Raw genomic sequence first — 20,671 nt, forward strand, 5'->3', positions numbered from 1 at the left:
ACTTTGGGGAAAATGAAGGGTAATCCCATTGTATCAATAAATTCCAATACAGATCAACAGGGTAAATATTTCCTCTGCCTGCATCATGGGATAAAATTGTCAGGTAGCTAGACACTGAAGGTGGTGGACTGGTGTTGCTCAGAGGATTGCAAATCTTTGGCCTTTTCTGTCATTTAGGCACTAAGAGAATCAGTTGATGTGGGAATTCAGGCAGGAATGTAGACATTGGGTAAAGATTCAGCTTCAATCTCTGACTGGCAGAGCAGCACGTAGGTGTGTAATCATTACGCACAAAATGCTGGAGGAACTCAGCAGGTCGGGCAGCATCTATAGAGGGAAATAAACAGTCAACATTTTGGACTGGGATGAAGGGTCTCGACCCAAAATGTCGACTGCTTATTTCCCTCCATAGGTGCTGCCCGACCTGCTGAGTTCCTCCAGCATTTTCTGTGTATTGCTCCAGATTCCAGCATCTGCCAAATTTGCAGAATCCACAGGTTTGCAGATGATACCACCATCATAGGCCATATCTCAAATAGCGATGAGTCAGAGTACAGGAAGGAGATAGAGAGCTTAGTAGAATGGTGTCATGACAACAACCTTTCCCTCAATGTCAACAAAAGAGCTGGTCATTGACTTCAGAAAAGGGAGTGGTGTACATGCACCTGTCTACATCAATGGTGCTGAGGTCGAGAGGGTTAAGAGCTTCAAGTTCCTGGGAGTGAACATCACCAACAGCCTGTCCTGGTCAAATCACGTAGATGCCACAGCCAGGAAAGCTCACCAACACCTCTACTTCCTCAGGAGGCTAAAGAAATTCTGTTTGTCCCCTTTGACTCCCACCAACTTTTACCGATGCACCATAGAAAGCATCCGATCAAGTGGTGGACACAGCCCAGCAAGTCATGGAAACCAACCTCCCCTCCTTGGACTCTGTCTTTACCTCTCACTGCCTTGGTGAAGCAGCCAGCATAATCAAAGACCCCACCCACCCAGGTCATTCTCTCTTCTCTCCTCTTCCATCAGGTAAAAGATACAGGAGCCTGAGGGCACGTATCACCAGACTTAAGGACAGCTTCTACCCACAGTGATAAGACTATTGAACAGTTCCCTTATACGATGAGATGAACTATGACCTCACAATCTACCTTGTTGTGACCTTGCACCTTATTGCACTGCACTCTGTAGCTGTGACACTTTACTCTGTATGGTTATTGTTTATACCTGTACTACCTCAATGCACTCTGTACTAACTCAATGTAACTGCACTGTATAATGAATTGACCTGTATGATCAGTACGCAAGACAAGTGTTTCCACTGTACCTCAGTACAAGTGACAATAATAAACCAATACCAATTTCTTGTGTCCCAGGTGTGTGATCATCTCTGGTTTGATTTCTAGTATCAACTGGCAAATCATGCAAGTGATTCTAAAGTACGTAGTTTCAAAACAGTAAATATTTTGCTTGTTAATATTTCAATTGGTGATATAAATTCAGAAATGCACTCTGGCAATCCAAACAATTATCACTGAATTGTGAATTTTCCCCATGCTGGGGAAAGTAGAGCCACAGTAATTAACAATCTTGAATCTGTTCCATTGGAAGATGTGCATTATAAAGTGGAGCATAAAAGTACAGTGGGAATCACTTACATAGTTAAGGAAGCCGAAATTTGTACCAAAATAGATCATTCATTTGTGTGCATCAAATCTAAGATAACTTGTGCTATGGACCATTCAGATGTGTTCCAAGGGGTTTTCAGGAGGTACAAAAGACAAAGGAATGGACAATTATTTGTGTGGATAAGTTGTTTCTATAGTAATTTTTTATTCACAAAAATGGACCATACACAAAGACTTATGCCAAAGAAAATGGCAATAAATACAAAAATGAGGAGAGAATTCCTAAATGGATAAAATATGGCACATACGTAAAATACATTTAATCTATAGCAAAAATGAAAAGCATACAGCATTTGCGAAGTCCCTTTTTAGTACAGACATTTATTCAGTCACCTAAATTTGCAAATTGTTTTGCCCATTTGGTTAACGTAGTGAAAGGAACAATTTCAGTTTTCAGTCACGAGCTTTAGTCTCTTCATACACACAATGCCCCAATGACCCCAACAATGCATTACATAAAGATGTAAAATTTTATGGTCCTACATTATTGCATAACTAGTTTTGTTGTTTAGCATCCAGGATGTAAAGGTTTAAGGCATGGTTAAGATAGCTGTCCAGTACTTAAGCTTTGAGCCCTTTAATCAGTGTGTGTTGAATGGACTTTCTAAAAAAAATCTTAAGATGTAATGATCCATTTTCATTTTGAATCTTATAAGGGCCATTGTCCATCTTAATGAACAAGATTTTCATCTTGGCTTTGTGTTCACTTAAGGTTGTGTATTTGAAAAGGCATTGGTCCCATTAATTTAGGTTATGAAGATTAGAAAAATTATAAGACTAAAGGATATGACAACTGACTAGCGGTAAATGCACATTTACACTGATTTTAGCACTTCACATTTGCCATGGTGTCATAACAGGCAGCAACTTTGTGCAACAAATGTGTTGCATTTATTTAAAGGACATCCTCATTTAGTAACATTTCAGATGTTCTCAGAATTCAATAAAATGTGTATGAAGGTGGTAAATAAAATCAATTCACCAAATTTTAGAACGTGGGAAGGTGCTAGGTATGATTTATGAATGTTGATTTTTTAGGAATCTTCCTTCAAGTGAGTGAAAATCAATTATCTCCAGTACTTAAAGTGGTAATTACTGTTACCAGCACGTGGCAATAAAAACTAGGAAAGCAAGACAGCAAAATACTGATTTATGGATTAGCTGTGCACAGAAAAGCCAGGAATCCAATCTTTAGGGCCTTTAAATTCATGGAAGACTGTAGCAAAATCAAAGCCGTCTAGCTAGTTCATGAAGGCGTAATGGGTCATAATACTGATCATTAATAATCAACACCGTGATCAGAGTAATCACCACGGTAATCTCCTTGGTACTCATCCTGATACTCCACAGGATACTCGTCTGGATATTCACCTGCATAGTCACCTTGGTAATCTCCATCGCTATACTCAGAGCCATTTGTTCCCTGGCTTCCATTGTGAATGACAGGCTCAGTCGGGGTGGCGCAATATTTGGAGTCATACACCTGTCGCCCCAGACCGTATACAGTCATACCTGTTTGGGAAGCCCCTTTATTGGTGCCCATCTGCAACGATATTGTGGAGGTGTCACACTTCTCTGTTGACACCTTTTGGTCATAGATGTGTCTTCTGGTACCTGGGGCTGTCATGCCAGCCTAGAAAGAGCAGAGAGAGAAAAATGAGCAAAGAGTAATTCAGATGATCAGGACTTCAATGATGCAATGAAATACTTGGCTAAAATTCCCATATTGGTAACACAGCATTCAAAGATAATTGCCAAACCTGCTTTTGTCATAACACCGGATTTAACAAAAGCAGTCCGCCATCTCACTCTACTCTGGGTAGAGGGGTCTTGTATGCACAGATGTAATATACATTTAGGCTTTGGGGTAGGTGCAACACAAGTACTAGAGTTTGTCACATCTGTTCAAATCAGAAGGTGTAAATGTCACGGAAGTGTTAAGTGTGATGACCCTTGAGGTCAACTCTGCAGAGCCTAGGAAATCTGGATTTGTTGATGTTTCAAGGAACCAAACAGTTTATTAAAAAATTCTCTAATCTAAACAGACCATCTCTTGGAATCTGAATTTATCAAAGGGGCCAGAGAAGGTTAGGGAGTAAGAAATGCGAGGAAGGAATGCCAAAATGAAGACGGCAACATCCTGACCAGGACCACCAGCCACCGAGACTGAACAGCTGTTTACTCAAGTACAGATGCTCAGCAGCTGGAGGCTGATTGAGCCAAAAGGACTTCAACTAAAAGTTCTAGGCAAGTCCCTTCCACATTATGTCTGCCACTAAAATAAGCACATCGATTGTAAGGATTTCCTTAAAAATAAAAATATCTACAAACACAAGGTTTTCTTTTTAAAAAAGCATTCATCAAATATCCAATCCATACCATTCTCAGCAGCTGGTGTGACTTATGTACTGCACATCTTGAACTTCAGGAGCTTTGACTTAAGTGTGAAAAGTGGAATTAATTCCACCCCGATTGCTAACTTAAGACATATGTTTACATGTGGATCAGGAATTTTTCTTTTTGCAAGAATCACACATGGATCACATGTATACAGAGAAGCATACATTAAGAATGGCTTCTTCTGTAGGGTAAAAAAAACCCTAGACTAGAATTCCAAGAATCACTGAATATTGAAACCATTTCATTTAACAAATAGCCTTTATGTCACTTTTAGCTGCCTGACTGGTCAAACCCTGCTTCCTCTGAAGGTTTCTGCAACTCAACAATTTAGGCTGTAATCATGCACAACACATGAAGTGCTGTGCTCAGACTCTCTATTAGTGTTAAGCATCCAGATGTGTTCCACTCCACTGACCCAAACTGCTCAAAAAGAATACCAAATTTGAATGCCAGTAAGCAAAGCTAAGGTTGTAAAACCACGTATTTGTGGTATTAGCTCAAAACTTCCTTGTTAAGGATTATTCTGGAACATAGAACATTACAGCACAGTACAGGCCCTTCGGCCCACAATGTTGTGCCGACATTTTATCCTGCTCTAAAATCTATCTCACCCTTCCCTCCCACATAGCCCCCTATTTCTCTATCATTCATTTGCCTATCTAAGTGTCTCTTAAATGTCCATAATGTATCTGCCTCCACCACCTCTGCCAGCAGTGTGTTCCACACACCCACCATTCTGTATTTAAACTTAACTCTGACATCCCCTCCTTACCTTCCTCCAATCAGCTTAAAATTATGTACCCCCCCACCCCACCTGAGCCATTTTCGCCCTGGGAAAAAGTCTGACTGTCCACTCGATCTATGCCTCTTATCATGTTGTACACCTCTATCAAGTCACCTCTCATCCTCCTCCTCTCCAAAGAGAAAGCCCTAGCTCACTCAACCTACCCTAAGACATGCTCTCCAATCCAGGCAGCATCCTGGTAAGTCTCCTCTGCATCCTCTCTAAAGCTTCCACATCCTTCCTATAATGAGGCAACCAGAACAGAACACAAAACTCCAAGTGTGGTCTAACCAGACATTTATTGAGCTGCAACATTACCTCGCAGCTCTCGAACTCAATTAATGAATGCCAACACCATATGCCTTCTTAACAACCCTATCAACCTGCGCGGCAACCTTGAGGGATCCATGGACATGGACCCCAAGATCCCTCTGTTCCTCCACACTGCTGAGTCCTGCCATTAACCTTGTATTCTGCCTTCAAATTCAATCTTCCAAGGTGCATCACTTCACACTTTTCCAGGTTGAACTCCATCTGCCACTTCTCAGCCCAGCTCTGCATCCTATCAATGTCCTGCTATAACCTACAGCAACCTTCCACTAACCTTCGTGTCATCAGCAAACTTACTAATCGACCCTTCCACATCCTCATCCAAGTCATTTATAAAAATCACAAAGAGAAGGGGACCCAGAGCAGATCCCCGCGGAACACCACTGGTCATCGACCTCCAGGCAGAATACACCCCATCTACCACCGCCCTCTGTCTTCTATGGGTGAGCCAATTCTGAATCCACACAGCCAAGTTTCCCTGGATCCCATGCCTCTGGACTTTCAAGGTGAGCCTTCCATGAGGAACCTTATCAAACACCTTGCTAAAATCCATGTACACCACATCCACTGCTCTATCTTCATCAATGTGCTTTGCCACATCTTCAAAGAGTTCAATCAGGCTCGTGAGGCAAGACCTGCCCCTCACAAAGCCATACTGACGGTCTCTAATCAGCCTATGCTTCTCTAAATGCCCATAAATCCTGTCTCTAAGAATGTTCTCCAGTAATTTGCCTACCACTGAAGTAAGACTCAATGGTCTGTAAATCCCAGGGTTATCCCTACCCTCTTAAACAAAGGACCAACATTCGCCACCCTCCAATCATCTGGCACGACTCCTGTGGCCAGTGAGGACACAAAGATCATCATCAAAGGCGCAGCAATCTCTTCCCTCACTTCCCATAATAACCTTGGATATATCCTGTCCAGCCCTGGTGACTTATCTATCCTAATGTTTTTCAAAGTTATGTAGTTATGGAGTTATTAAATTATGGATAACATAATTATGAAATCAAATTGAGAACCACTCTTCAGGAAATAATACCTGTTTACAATTTAACTTCAGCTGATACTTTAAGGCTATTGAAACCAATTATTGTGTGGGACATTCCGATTCTGTATCACTGAAACTACACAGGGGAAAACAATAGATGAATGTTCATGTTAATTGGTGAAATGTTCCCAAAGAAACATTGTGAATGGCGACCCTCTTATTTTAAGACTGACGTGTTCCATCTGTCAAGCTCTAAGAATTATGTACTCTGCTCTTGCATTCTTTGTATCCTGTCCCTTCAAAACAAAAAGTAGTTTTGTCGCAGTTTCTACAGCCAAGCAGAACCCAGCTGCCTTGGATCCGTTCACTAAAGCAGTCTTGTAGAAAGTACATGGTAGGGTGGTGGTATGTGGTAAGAGGGTGGTGGTAAATGGAGCGTATTCTGCCAGGAGGTCGGTGACCAGTGGTGTCAGTTAATCAATCAGTTCTGCTAGTTAGAATGTGCTACAGTTGAGTTCTTCCAGCATTATAGTGTTTTTCATCTAGATTCCAGCATCTGCAGTCCTTTATTTCTCATTGTAAATATGTAATTCTGCAAATTTACCCAACTATATTCAAATGTTAAAGTAGGTGATTATAGCCATTGAAACTGTAATCATTTATTGTTATCTTTGTGTTTAAACAGTATAAAACATTGTGTCAGAAGAGTGAGATTCTCTTAGTCTCTCTCTCCTGAAGATCTGCTGTGTGAATAAAGACTTCTATATCTCCCAGTTACAGCTTCTGTGGGGCTCAGTTTAGTCAGTCACAACATCCTATTAGATCATTTAGGTGGTGGGATCTCTGCAATTGTCAGGACTCAGCAGTCCACAAACTTTCTACAAGACTGGTTTAGTGAACAAATCTAAGGCAGCTGGGTTCTGCTTGGCTGTAGAAACTGCGACAACACTTTTTGTTTTGAAGGGACAGGATGCAAAGACTGCAAGAGAGCAGAGCACATAATTCTTAGAGCTTGACAGATGGAATACGTCAGTCTTAAAATAAAAGGGTCGTCATTCACAATGTTTCTCTGGAAGTCACCGCCCGAGGGTTGTGGAGGCTCAATATGACAGATTTTTTTTAATGAAGATATTAAGGTAATGTAGATCAATTGCAATGATTGCACTGGAGAGGATACAGAGGAGATTCACCAGGATTTTGCTTGGGATGAAGCATTTCATTTAAGAGGAAAGATTGGATAGACTGGGTTTATTTTCCTTGGAGCAGAGAAGGCCGGGGGGGGGGGGGAGGGGGGGGTGGGGGGGACCTGATAGCGATATACAAAATTATGGAGGGATATATATGTGTAGACAATAGTAAACTTTTCCCCATATCTGAGGTGTCTATAACCAAACAGCACAGGTTTATGGTACAGAGGGGTCAAATGGCTTTTGCTTCCATTTATGTACTTTTTAGCAAAATAGTAAGTAGTAAACAAAGATGATGACAAAGACAGTAAACAAAGGTGATTACATGAGCCATACTGGTGCAGATCATTAATAGTCAGAGTCATAGAGCACTACAGCACAGAAACTGGCCCTTCGGCCCATCTAGTCCATGCCAGCCTGATTTTCTGCCACCTACCTGCACCCAGACCATAGCCCTCCATACCTCTCTCATTCACATACCTATCCAAACTTCCCTTAAATGTTACAATTGAACCCGCATCCACCACTTCCGCTGGCAGCTCATTCCACACTCACACCACCCTCTTTGAATGAAGTAGATCCCCTCAGGTTCCCCTTAAATATCTCACCCTAAACCTATGACCTCATTCTACTCACCCAACTTGAGGGGGAAAAAGCCTGCATGCATTCACCCTGTCTATACCCTTCATAGTTTTGTATACTTCTCTAAGATCTCCCCTCATTCTCCTGCACTCCAGGCAATAAAGTCCTAACCTATGCAACCTATCCTTGTAACTCAGGTTCTCAAGTCCCAGCAACATCCGTGTAAATTTTCTCTGCACTCTTTCAAGCTTATTGATATCTTCCCTGTAGGTAGATGACCAGAACTGCACACAATAAATTTGGCCTTCTATAACTTCAACTTAATATCCCAACTCCTGTACTCAATGCTCTGATTTATGAAGGCTACTGTGCCAAAAGCTCTCTTTACAACACTATCTACCTGCAATGCCACTTTCAAGGAACTTAAGGACCTGTATTCCCTTTGTTCTACCTCACACCTCAGAGCCCTACGATTCACTGTGCAAGTCTTACCTTGGTTTGTCCTCCCAAAGTGCATCACCTCATATTTGTCTGCATTAAATTCCATCTGCCATTTTTCAGCTCATTTTCCCAGCTGGTCCAGATCACTTTGCAAGCTTTGATAGCCTTCTTCACTGTCCACTACGCCCCCAATCTTGGTGTCATTTGCAAATTTGCAGATCCAGTTTACCATATTATCACCTAAATCATTAATATAGATGATAAACAACAACGGGCCCAGCACCAATCCCTGTGGCACAGGCCTCCAATCAGAGAGACAACCATCTACTACCCCTCTCTGGCTTATCCTGCTAAGCCAACGCTGAATCCAATTGACTACTTCATCCTGAATGCCAAGCGACTTAACCTTCTGGAGCATCCTCCCACGTGGGACTTTGTCAAAAGATTTCCCAAAGTCCAGGTAGACAACGTCCACTGCCTTCCCTTCATCAACCTTCCTGGTAACCTCTCAAACAACTATTAGATTGGTTAGACAGGACCTGCCACTCACAAAGCCATGTTGACTATCCCTAATCAGGCTCTGTCTATCCAAATACTTGATATATCCTGTCCTTCAGAATAACTTCTAATAATTTACCCACGACTGATGTCAGGCTCACCGGCCTATAATTTCCTGACTTATTCTTAGAGCCTTTCTTAAACAACGGAACATTAGCTATCCTCCAGTCCTCCAGCACCTCACCTGTGGCCAAGGACATTTTAAAATCTGTCAGGGCCTCTGCAATTTCTGCACTAGCCTCCCAACAAAGTCCAAGGGGACACCTCGTCAGCCTCTCCGCTTGCTGCCCTGCCACTCTGGTTTCCACCCCTCTGCAACTCTAGTTTAAACCCCGAGCAGCACTAGCAAACCTTCCCGCAAGGATATTGGTCCCCCTCCAGTTCAGGTGCAAACCATCCCATTTGTACAGATCCCACTTGCCCTGGAAGAGAGCCCAATGATCTAAAAATCTGAAGCCCTCCCTCCTGCACCATCTGCTTAGCCACATGTTAAACTGCACTATCTTCCTCTTTCTTGCCCCACTAGCATGTGGCATGGGTAGCAATCCTGAGATCACCACCCTGGAGGTCCTGTTTTTTTAAACTTAGCACCTAACGCCCTTAATTCACCTTGCAGGACCTCGTCACTTTTCCTGCCTATGTCATCGGTACCAACTTGTACCACAACCTCTGGCTACTCACCCTCCCCCTTAAAGCCATGGACATGATCAGAGACATCTCTGACCCTGGCACCTGGGAGGCAACATACCATCCGAGAGTCTCGCTTGCCTCTTCTCCCCCTCTTCCCTTCTGAGCCAAAGTGCTAGACTCAGTATCTGAGACGTGACCGCTGTGGCTTTCCCCTAGTAGGCTGTTTCCCACCCCCCCACCAGTATCTAAAACTATACTTGTTATTGAGGGGAATGGCCACAGGGGTACCCTGCACTGACTGCCTATTCCCTTTCTCTCTCCTGACGGTCACCCACCGACCCTGCCTCCTGCAACCTAGGTGTGACTGCTTCCCTTAACTCCTATCTACCAACCCCTCAGTCTCCCAAATGATCCAAAGATCATCCAGTTCCAGTTCCCTAACATGGTCTGTAAGAAGCTGCAGCCAGATGCACTTCTCACAGATGTAGTCATCAGGGACACTAAAGGTCTCCCTGACTTCCCACATCATGCAAGAGGAGCACACCACAGCACTGGGTGTCATTCCCACTGCTGTACCTGTGCAATAATAAAGAAAGAGAACTTAACAGAACCTCACCTTAGCCTCCACCTCTTCACACCTAAGCCTCGAGCCAAAGCCTCAGCTCTCAATCCTACACTGGCCCACTCACAGAATGGCCACTCCACTTTACCCTACCTGCCTTTTATTTGCTGAGCTGCCACGCACTTAGCCAATCAGAAGCAACATTTTGTTAAAAAACTGCTGGGTCCTCCCCTCTGCTGCTCTGGCTGTTGCAACTGCAAAAACTGCAGATCTGAGAAAGATTTCTTGGGGAGGGGAGAGATCACACACACTTCTTACTGTAATGCATTAAAATATGAAAGAAAATTGCTTTGATTACCTGACTTGCACCTTTGTTTGTTCCCATCTGAAGACTTATGGTTGTTTGATCATATGGCTTCTCAGTATGAGTCTTTGGATCATAAAGGTGTCTTCTAGTGCCATAGGCAGTCATACCTGCTTGGCTGGCACATTTGTTGGTTCCCATCTGAAATAAAAGGATTTTTTTTTTAAAACATAACCATCAATTGTAAAACTGGGGCCCTGAGGCCACACACTTCAGTACAAATAAGTCCTATCAATTTTCAAGTTGCACAAAATCAGTGTAAACATGGCCAAAGATTACCAACACTTGCATCAGAGACTCATTTTTAGTAAAAGCACACTTGTAAAATGTGCAAAGATGACCAGCACTCATAGAGCTATGTACCAGAGGAGAAGAGGTGGGGACAGTCAAGGGAATGTGCCCTAAGTACGAGAGGACATGGCTTTAGGGTGAAAGGGGAAGATTTAGGGGGAACATTAGGGGGAAAGTCTTCACTCAAAGAGTGGTGGGAGTGTGGAACGAGCTGCCATCTGATGTAGTAAATGCGGGCTCACTCTTAAGTTTTAAGAATAAATTGGATAGATACATGGACGGGAGAGGTCTGGAGGGTTATGGACTGGGTGCAGGTAAATGGGACTAGTGGAATAAAGTTTCAGCACAGACTAGAAGGGCCAAATAGCCTGTTTTCGGTGCTGTAGTGTTCTATGGAATTAAAATGCAGATAGTTTCAAGTCAGGGTTCAGGAGAGAAATGGCAAAATGTCAGGGTGACATATGAAACAAAATCTCAAACAACTTACAAAAAAAACCCCAATATTTTTGGAAAGTTAGACAAACAAGCAGATCTGTTTACTTTTGGAAAATTTTTTTAAAAATGCTGGCGATTTGGTTCCAATTCTCCTCCTTCCCATGACCAACTTTAGGCATTTACCACCAAAAATCTCTCTCACTAGCCACACTATGATGTGTCACTGATCGTTACTCAGCAGAGTAACAGAAAAGGAACAGGCAAGATGCATTGCAAGGTCTCACACCTAACCTCAGGAATCAATGCAGACGCACATTAGAAATACAGTACCATGAAGTGACAGGAACTTGGTGCCCATTTAGTTAGGAAGCCAATGGTGTTCCTGTTTGACACTATGTTACGTCAATACTCATTCACAGCCAACATTTATTCTCCACCAGTTTAAGATTGTATCATTCTTGGGAAAATTAGGAGCTTATTCCTTGTAATCAAGACAAAGCAATTTGGGAAAACCGTAAATAATGCAGGATTTTTCTTTTTTCCAATTTTACCTTTTTCCAAAATGTACATCTCAAAATGCAGAACGACACGTCCCAATTTAAATCAAGGCAGGAAGTGAAGAAAAGTTTACATTTTGTAATCATTTATGAAATAATGAAACATCATTATTGAGTACCTGAAGTCCAATTACACTTTGTCCAGCCTTCAGTTTTTCTTCCTTGAAGTGCCTCTCTTGCTTATCTGCATATTTAACTCCAATATCCATTCTTGTGTGAAAGCCTTTAGTTTTTGCCTGGCCAAAAGAAATCGAGTACATCAACACTGGAATTCTACCACACTGACAAACCAATTCAGACAGCAGTTTCTGTCCAAATAACAAAAAGCAATTTGCAAAGATTTATAATAAGTTACATTTAACCAAAAATGGAAAGGGAAAAATGAAATGCATCTGAAAAATCAGAAATTAGTTCCCTAAGGAACTGCCTCAGTAACTGAAAGTCGACCATGAAAAGCACTCCTGGTAAACAGAGCAAACCTACCTCATGTTGGTTTGATCAAACTTAATGTCCAGGTGCACTTTTCAGCCTCGCCACATTCCCTTTTCAATTTTCAACTCCGAGCCACAGAATTATTACCTTTGATAATTATCCGGAAAAAATGTTTATACAAATCACTTAATTCACCTCTTCCCATTTAAATTAGGAAAGCAGGAATCTTGTGGCTTTTTGATGAAGTGAATGTGTTTAGTTGCCTCTTCCATTCTGCCAATAACTATACTAATGAAACCAGACATTTAGTCTAACAGTCTCTAGACATTTATATTTGAGACAAGCCTCACCTCTGTGCCTCCCCCTCATCCCCTCCATCTCACCCGACCTAGACATCCTTCTCTCCTTCATGCACATCTAGCCTCCACTCAAAGACAGATTAGTACCTGCCACAATTACTGCACATGATAGGAAGTTTCACATTTTAAACATTAGGGAAAGAAGTTTCCCCCAAATTCTCTTCTAAATTGTTAATATATTTATGACCTACATCCACTCAATTAAAATACTTTCCCTTATCAAGTTAGCACTCAGTGTTATCCTTCTAAAGAAGCCCAGCCTGATCTTTTCTCGCCCCCCCCCCCCCCCTTGTTGAGCATACCACTTGGGTTTGGTATGCTCAACGGAAAAAAAAACATTCTAGTAACTTTTTAAATTTCTTTTCCAAAGCCTCCATATACTTATTACAAGGAGACCAGAATAAAAGATGGTACGGCAAACATGATCTGAAAAATTTCCAGTCCAAGTTTAACCCTGCCTTTTAATTCCCTTCATCTAGCAATGAACCCTGGTTATGAACATGTTGCTTTTAATTAAGGTGCATCCATAAATTACCCGCAATATTTACTCTATTCACAGGAGTATTTAGACACCTCATGCTTTACAACCAAAGTGAACAGTTTCACTATAAATGAAACTCATTTGCTCTTTGTTTTCAAAGTGCCCTTTCTGTATATTTAAAAATGTCTACCTATCATTTAATGACATTCGTCATCTTCATTGTTATTAATAGCACCCCAAAATTTGGAATCTACAAGTCTTGAAACCATTTCTGTTCCCTGTTCTAAAGAATTTTATTTAAATGACAAACAGTGGCCCCCCACACTGATCCTTGTGAAGCATCAGTTCTCCACCTTTTGCCAATCTAACTTCCAGGTACTATCTTAAAAGTTTTCAGCTTGTCATGGCTCATAAATCCTTCAAAGAGATCAAGTTTTTGGGCCTCAAAATGGCTTCCTGTATAACCTGTTGTATTTTGTCAACATTTAGTTAACATTTATTTACAGTACAACAGCTACTGATCATCTACATCTACAAGGGAATTGTTTTGTATCCATTTTATCTGAAGCTACACGCAAGCATAAACACTGGTTCAGCAATGGAAAGATTTGCACACAAGGTCAAAACTGTGCATAAAAAAAAGTCTTTAAGGCAACAGAAGAGAAACAGAAATAGGCTACTTGACTGACTCCACAATAGGATGTGGCTCAAACCATATTCCCGTTCTCTCCCCTTACCCCTTGATCCTTTTGGACCTAGTAATTTTAAATACAATTCAGTGACTTGACCACGACAGCCTTCTACAGTAGCAAATTCCACAGGTTTCCCACCGAGATTTATTCTCATCTCAATACTGCGACCTCTCATTCTAGACAGTTCATCCAGTGGAAATCATCATCCTTGAATCCATTATATTTAGCCCCATTAGAATAGTTTCATTGCACTTACCACTCATTCTTCCAAACTCCAGTGAACTGAAACTTGATCGACCCCTCTCTCCTTATGCAAGTCTCACTATCCCAGGAATCAGTCGGGTGAATCTTCATGGCACTCACTCTCCTTCCTTAGCCAAGACCGAGACTGCACAAAACCCTCTAGGTAGCCCTGCGTAATTGCAGCAATGCATCCTCGCTCCAGTATTTGTATCCTCTTGCTACAAAAGCCAGATCGCCTTCAACTGCTTGCTGCACCTGCATGTTTGCTTTCAGTGACCAGTGTACAAGAACACTCTTTGGACCCTTGGACATCACCCTTTGGAAATCAACATTTCCCAATCATTTAAATAGTATGCCTCCTTGCTGTTTGCCCTAACAAAGTGATAACTTCACATTTATTCATTTTATGGAGTCATAGGATAAAGATACAAAAGCCTGAAAGCAGACTCGAGGACAGCATCTATCTTGCTTTTAACGGACTATTGACCGGGTCTACATAGAACATTACAGCACAGTACAGGCCCTTCGGCCCACGATGTTGTGCGGACATTTTATCCTGTTCCAAGATCTATCTAACCCTTCCCTCCTACATAGCTCTCTTGCACAATACGAGGATCTCCTGCACAATAAGATGGATTCTTGACCTCAACCTCCCTTCTCATGGCCTTGTCTGCCTGCACTGTTCTCTGTAACTGTAACACTATATTCTGCATTGTTATTGCTTTTCCCTTGTACTACCTCGATGCAATGATGTTGTGAAATGATCTGTATGGATGGCATGCAAAGTTTTCCCACCATACTTGATATATGACAATAATAAACCAATTACCAATATAGTATGGAAACAGCCCTTTAACCCAACTCGCCCATGCCTACCAAGATGCCATCTAAATTGGTCCCTTTTGCCCACATTTGACCGATAATCCCTCTCAACCTTTTCTATCCATGTGCCTGTCCAAATCCTTTTTAAATGTTGCTATTATACCTGCCTCAACTACTTCCTCTGGCAGCTAGTTTCATATACACACCACCCTCTGCGTGAGGTTGCCCCTCAGGTCCCTTTTAAATCTTTCCCCCTAACCTTAAGCCTACACCCTCTAATTTCTGATTCCCTTTCCCCGTCATACTGCATCTGCCACTCATTCAGTTTGCCCAAGTCACCTTGAAGCCTCCTTATATCCTTCTCAATTCACAATTCCACCCAGTTTTGTTCCCTCATTCAAGTCATTGATATATACCATGAATAGCTGAGGCCCAAGCACTGATCCTTGTAGAATCCTAGCAGATCCATTTTTACGCCAACATGTTTCCCCACTCCCACCCCCCCCACCCCATTTGTCAACTAACTTGATTGTCTCTTTCCATTGACATATTTCAAGTGCCCTGTTATCCTTCATAGCCTCTAGAATTTCCCCCAATACCAGTGTTAGGCTAACTGGTTTGCAAGTTTCTCATTTTCTCTTTTTTAAATAATGGGGTTGTATTTGCAATCCCTCCAATCTGCAGGTACTGCTCCATAATCCATACAATTCTGGAAATCGATATATGTACCTACTGTTTCCATGGCTAGCTCTAATAGTACTCTAGGAACCAACTTATCAAGTCCGGCAAATGTATTGCCTTTCAATATTGGTAATTTCTCTAGCACTATCTTCTTACTAGCACTAATTTCCTTGCCTCACTTTCTCTAGTTCTAATGTTCCCTCGCATTTCTGGAAAGCCCTATTTGTGTCCTCTATGAAGGCAGAACCAAAGTAATTGTTCAATTGCCTTGCCAACTCCCTGTTCCTCACTGCTAATTCTCCCATTTTTGACTCTGAAGACCCACACTTGACTTTACTAATTTTTTTTTAAACTATACTTGTAGAATGCTGGAGCTGATGGGGACGGAAGGGTGAATGGAATTGATCTGAGAATCAGTAAAGTCGAGATGGGCTGATTGGCCTCCTTCCATATTGTAAGGAAATACAAGATAAAGACATCTATGATTACTATAATACCCTTGCTACATCTTAAATTTAGTATTTGCTGCTGACCCCAACATTACTACCGTATAGAGGCCTATGGATAATTAACACACCTTTGGTGTTTCTCAGTTCCATACAAACTGATTCCACATTTTCATTTTCTGAACTAATATCCTCTCTCATTATTGCACTAACATCCTTCACTAGCAATGCCATCCCACCTCCGTCCTTCACAAATATTGAGTATCCTTGGATACCTAGCTCCCAAAAGAATAAGATGTCAAACAGATGTACAACGTGAAGCCACTGTCAATTGTAAGGGCAGGATGAAAGAAGAAATAATGGGAAGCATCAAACTTTTATCCACCCCAAAAGGAAGCAAGTGTTTTTTGTTGTGTTGCTATGCTACTATTCCAATGAACAGGCACCCTCTGTTCCAAGACCACTTCCAGTATCTGACTTTATATTAAAATTCTATTAAATGATGTAAAATGGTCATACGATTGGAAAATAAGCAGCCAAATGGAGGAAGAGAGGAATCAGAAGCAGAACAAAGTAAACAGATGGACCAGAGTGAATTCTCATTGCTGTGCAAAGAACCGACGTTCCATAAAATTCAGTCTATCCTTGACCAAAGTGATTGATTTGTGACAGTGAGAGTTTCACAACAGTAAGAGACAACTTCCATTCATTCCAATCTTTTAAGACTGGGCCAAATTCTGCCAAACAGCAGCATTCATAGTAGGAACCTCCAATGTTCTGAAATATGTTTTGCAAGTTTATCCTGTATAACAGGAGCTCCAAATGTGGCAATGATTACTGTCCATAAATAGAAGACTATAGAAGAATACTCCCCATAGCATTCTCTTTTTCAGTGGGGAGGGGCTGAATTGGTTACAACTAAAACTTGTGTCCCTTGGTAATAGAGCCACTTGAGAGCCCATAAATAGGTCAACAGAACGAAGACCATCATCCTCGACCTCGAGGGATAGACACGACGTCGAAGAGAGTATTGGAAGGAAATAAGTACCAGTTTTACCAACGAAACAACTGGCATGTAAAACATTGTGGCAGAAAATGTACAGTATTAACATCAATGCATCTTCTGGCCTCCTGTGTAGGAGGCTCAAACTACTAAGGCTGCAAAGGTTTTTGCAGAGCAGTCAATAATATGCGATAGGCTGCATAGCACTTTCTTCTGCATCTTGTATAACTACACAGGATCATCACTCACATTATCCCCCCCAAGGCTAAGAAATAAATTACATTTTTTGGAAGCATAGTTAATAAAAGCAGAAACCAAAAGAGCACACTCATTTTTCATGTTGGTGAGGGATAAGCAGTGGCCAGAAGAATTTGACTCTTACACACCGATGATCACTCCCCAACAGAAAACACCAACCTGAACAGGCAGGTGTAATTTAATGGCACGTCCAGCAGACGCCACCTTTGACAATGCAGAATCTACTGAAATCCTGGAGCAGGGTTTCAACTCTCAACCTTCTGACACAAGAGACAAGAATGCCATTGCCAACTCAAACAAAATATGCTTAAGCGTGTCTCTAGACGCAAAATAGAAGTGCAAGAGAACAGGGGTACTGATAGGACCTGGAATTTATTATCGGCAACCATGAACAATTATGGAGATGAAATTCACACTTACCAGGCTTGCAAGGGCCAAAAGTGTCGTCTGTACTTGGGTCAAGTTCCCATTTTCAAAAAGGTCATTTGCTTCAAAAATGTCATGTGGCCTCATCCCATAACACTGCATGGCCTTAATAAAGTTACCAATATTCTCCAGCTGAAGACAGACAAACCAAGCAGTTAAATAATGTACAATAAGTAGCACACATCTGAATGAACTGCAGTTTATTATTTAGAGTCCAATTCCTCTTCCTTGCCCTTTAAACGAGACAGTGAACTATACCAAATGAGCAGGGTCTTTATATAAACATTGAAGTTCTTACTTGGGCAGAACCTCAAAGTCACCCAACTTCAGAAAATAACAACTTACAAACCAGCAGCACTGGACTAACATCCAGAACTAAAATATTGAGCCAAACTTGCTTCATGAGCCTATAGCTAAAATTAGTCAAGCAGCTGTGTAATGAAAGTAGCAACTTTTCATTATGAATCTGCCCAGGAGGCAGTGTTACCACAATTACTAGCAGTCTATTGAACCATCGACAATAATCACAGCCAATCCAATGTGACAGCAATGTGAATGTGCTGTGGCCTCAAGTGGATACCTTCCAAGGCACATTAAGACATACACATTGCTCAGCTTTAAAGATGGGTAATAGGCAAGACACTAAATGCACCTGAAGGCTCAAGCCCCTGCATTAGCCAATACAGAAAATGCTGGTAACACTCAGCAGGTCGGGCAGTATCTGTGGAGAGGGGAAAATGTTTCAAGCTGGAGTCCCGTTGTCAAAACTGAAAAAGGGAGAATATAGGTTAGACAGTCTTCAACCTGAAATGTTAACTATGTTTTCTCTCTCCACAGATGTTGCCTGAACCCACGGCACATTTCCAACATCTGCATTTTATTTTATTTATTCATTAGTCAGAACACCAGCTAAAACCTGTTTAAAGAAAACCAATCCAACTTAAGTCATAGACTCTTGCAGGCCATCTGGCACACCACATCCATGCTGACTTCTTGCCCATTTACACTATCCCATTTACCCACATTAGGTCCACATCTTTTTCTGCCTGGCCCATTCAAGCACTTGTATAAATGTCTCTCAAAAGTAGCAAGTGTCTCCAACTCCTCCACCTCCTCTGGCAGTGCATTCCAGATATCAGCTACTCTGTAAAATAAAACTTCCCCCTCAATTCCTCCTTCCTCTCACCTTAAACCCATGTCCTCATTTTCATTACCCCTACCATGGGAAAAAGCAGGTCTTCTTACCTGGTGCCAGTTTAATTTGGATTCGTTAATTTTCTTGATAGAATCAGGTTGTAGCTTGTTCATGAGTCTGAAAAGAAAATTAACAAGTGATTTAGTATGGCTTCTGATGCACAATTTGCCCCAAGACTTTTTAAAGAAAACTTCAAAAAGGTCCATTAAGCCATTTTACACATTGAAGTATTAACATTTCTATCAACTGAACATTACTTGTTACGTTCCAAAACACTGTTCTGTAGGAAACTAAACCCCACAGGTAATCACATCCTTCAATAAATCACATCCTTCAATAGAACACATCCATTAGGTTAAATATTGGCAGGAATCAACTTCAGAAGCTGGTAGATATCTTTACACATTCTTTGACATCTCTGAATTGGTTCAGTTTCCTGTTTGATACAAGATGCCATGTCAATTACATCAGACCTTTACCCCCGCCCCAACTTGTGGCTGCAACCTTCAGGCAACTTTTGAAAGTTGGAGCTGGACCAATCGGAATCTCAGATGTTTGCAGAAAAAGAGTAGCCATTCAGTCCCTGCTTACATTAGGTCCCTATGGAACATGAAGGCTCCAAATCTCATCAGTCAATGTTCCTGCTTGTGCAACTTGCTCGTTCAGTTAACAAACACACTGCAGGGAAAATAGCTGAAAGCAGCCACTGAAAAAGTTACCATTCCAACCTCCAAGAGCAAGATTACTCAATTTGCAAGCAGTTGTTTTGTTTTAAAGTATTAAAATATCATCCTGAATTTTTATTTGCTCATAAAACACATACAGATTCATAGAGTTTCAACCAGGGGAACTGAATCATCAGTAAATTTGAATGCCGTTATGGCTTCTTTGGGCACACTGAACATAGGCCAAGCCAACTGCGCAGACAATAAACTCTTACAGTAACCAGCTGTGGACTTCCTGGCAAAAATCCAATTGAGACAGCAGCTTAGGGCAATATCCGCACAAAATCCTTTGTGGGAGAAGATCTTTAAGCCTTTAAAGTTTTCCATCTGAACTTCTAAGACGGCATTTGGCCCAATTCTTCCCCATCTTTTTCACAACATCCTAGGGCACTTTACAGCCAATGGAATTTTTCTTAGAAACATCTTAATTCAGGAAGTGCAACAACCTTTTTGCACAAGGTGGTCCCATGAAGAACAAAGTGTAAAATCTACATATAATCTTGTCTTGGTAATGTTAAGTACAGATTAAAAATTGGCCAGGATGAAACGATGCCATAAGATCCTTCACTTCCATCAGAGAGAACAGATTGGTCACTGTAACATCTCATCAAAAAGTTGACACCTCCAACTGTGCAGCAGTTTCTTAGTACTTTGCTATATAGTTGTGTCAGACTAAATTTGCTCTTCACGCTTGAACAAAATTTGAACTCACCAACTCAAAAGGCAAGAGTACTCCCAATGAAGCCATAGCTGACATTCAAGTATGTCTTTTATGACAGGAAATAACCAAATCCCTAGAGGTGTAATTAACTTTACCACACAAATCAGAAGGACAACTGACAAAGGAATGCCATTAAAAGCCTTATGCAAATCCTATGCTGCATCAGAAATGCGAGTTACCACTACATATGATAAAAGATTTATGGATGAAATGCTGATTGATGTTCAGAGATGCATGGTCAAGGGTAACCACAAGAGGGCTTTGGAATCTCAAGTTTAGAGAAGTGAAATTTAAGTTAATTAGGTTAGGAATAAAGTCAAATTTCATTTCCCACCCCTCACCCCCACCCCACCCCACCCCAACTGTTTAAATGTACAGAACTGTGCTATT

General features: G+C 41.5%; 1 protein-coding gene across 1 annotated transcript in view; it reads right to left on the bottom strand.

Moving 5' to 3' along the window:
* Window positions 1-1,793: 1,793 nt before the first annotated feature.
* Window positions 1,794-20,671, bottom strand: part of LOC127568730 (calponin-3-like) — a 57,533-nt gene continuing 38,655 nt past the window's right edge. The window contains exons 3-7 of the mRNA XM_052012806.1: window positions 18,886-18,952; window positions 17,635-17,772; window positions 11,917-12,033; window positions 10,509-10,655; window positions 1,794-3,318 (exon numbers count right to left, since the gene is read on the bottom strand). Of these exons, the coding sequence (XP_051868766.1) occupies window positions 2,965-3,318; window positions 10,509-10,655; window positions 11,917-12,033; window positions 17,635-17,772; window positions 18,886-18,952 (823 nt within the window). The 3' untranslated portion in view covers window positions 1,794-2,964. The remainder of the gene's footprint in view (window positions 3,319-10,508; window positions 10,656-11,916; window positions 12,034-17,634; window positions 17,773-18,885; window positions 18,953-20,671) is intronic.

Source organism: Pristis pectinata, chromosome 3 (assembly GCF_009764475.1).
Source record: "Pristis pectinata isolate sPriPec2 chromosome 3, sPriPec2.1.pri, whole genome shotgun sequence".
Classification (NCBI taxonomy): Eukaryota; Metazoa; Chordata; class Chondrichthyes; order Rhinopristiformes; family Pristidae; genus Pristis; species Pristis pectinata.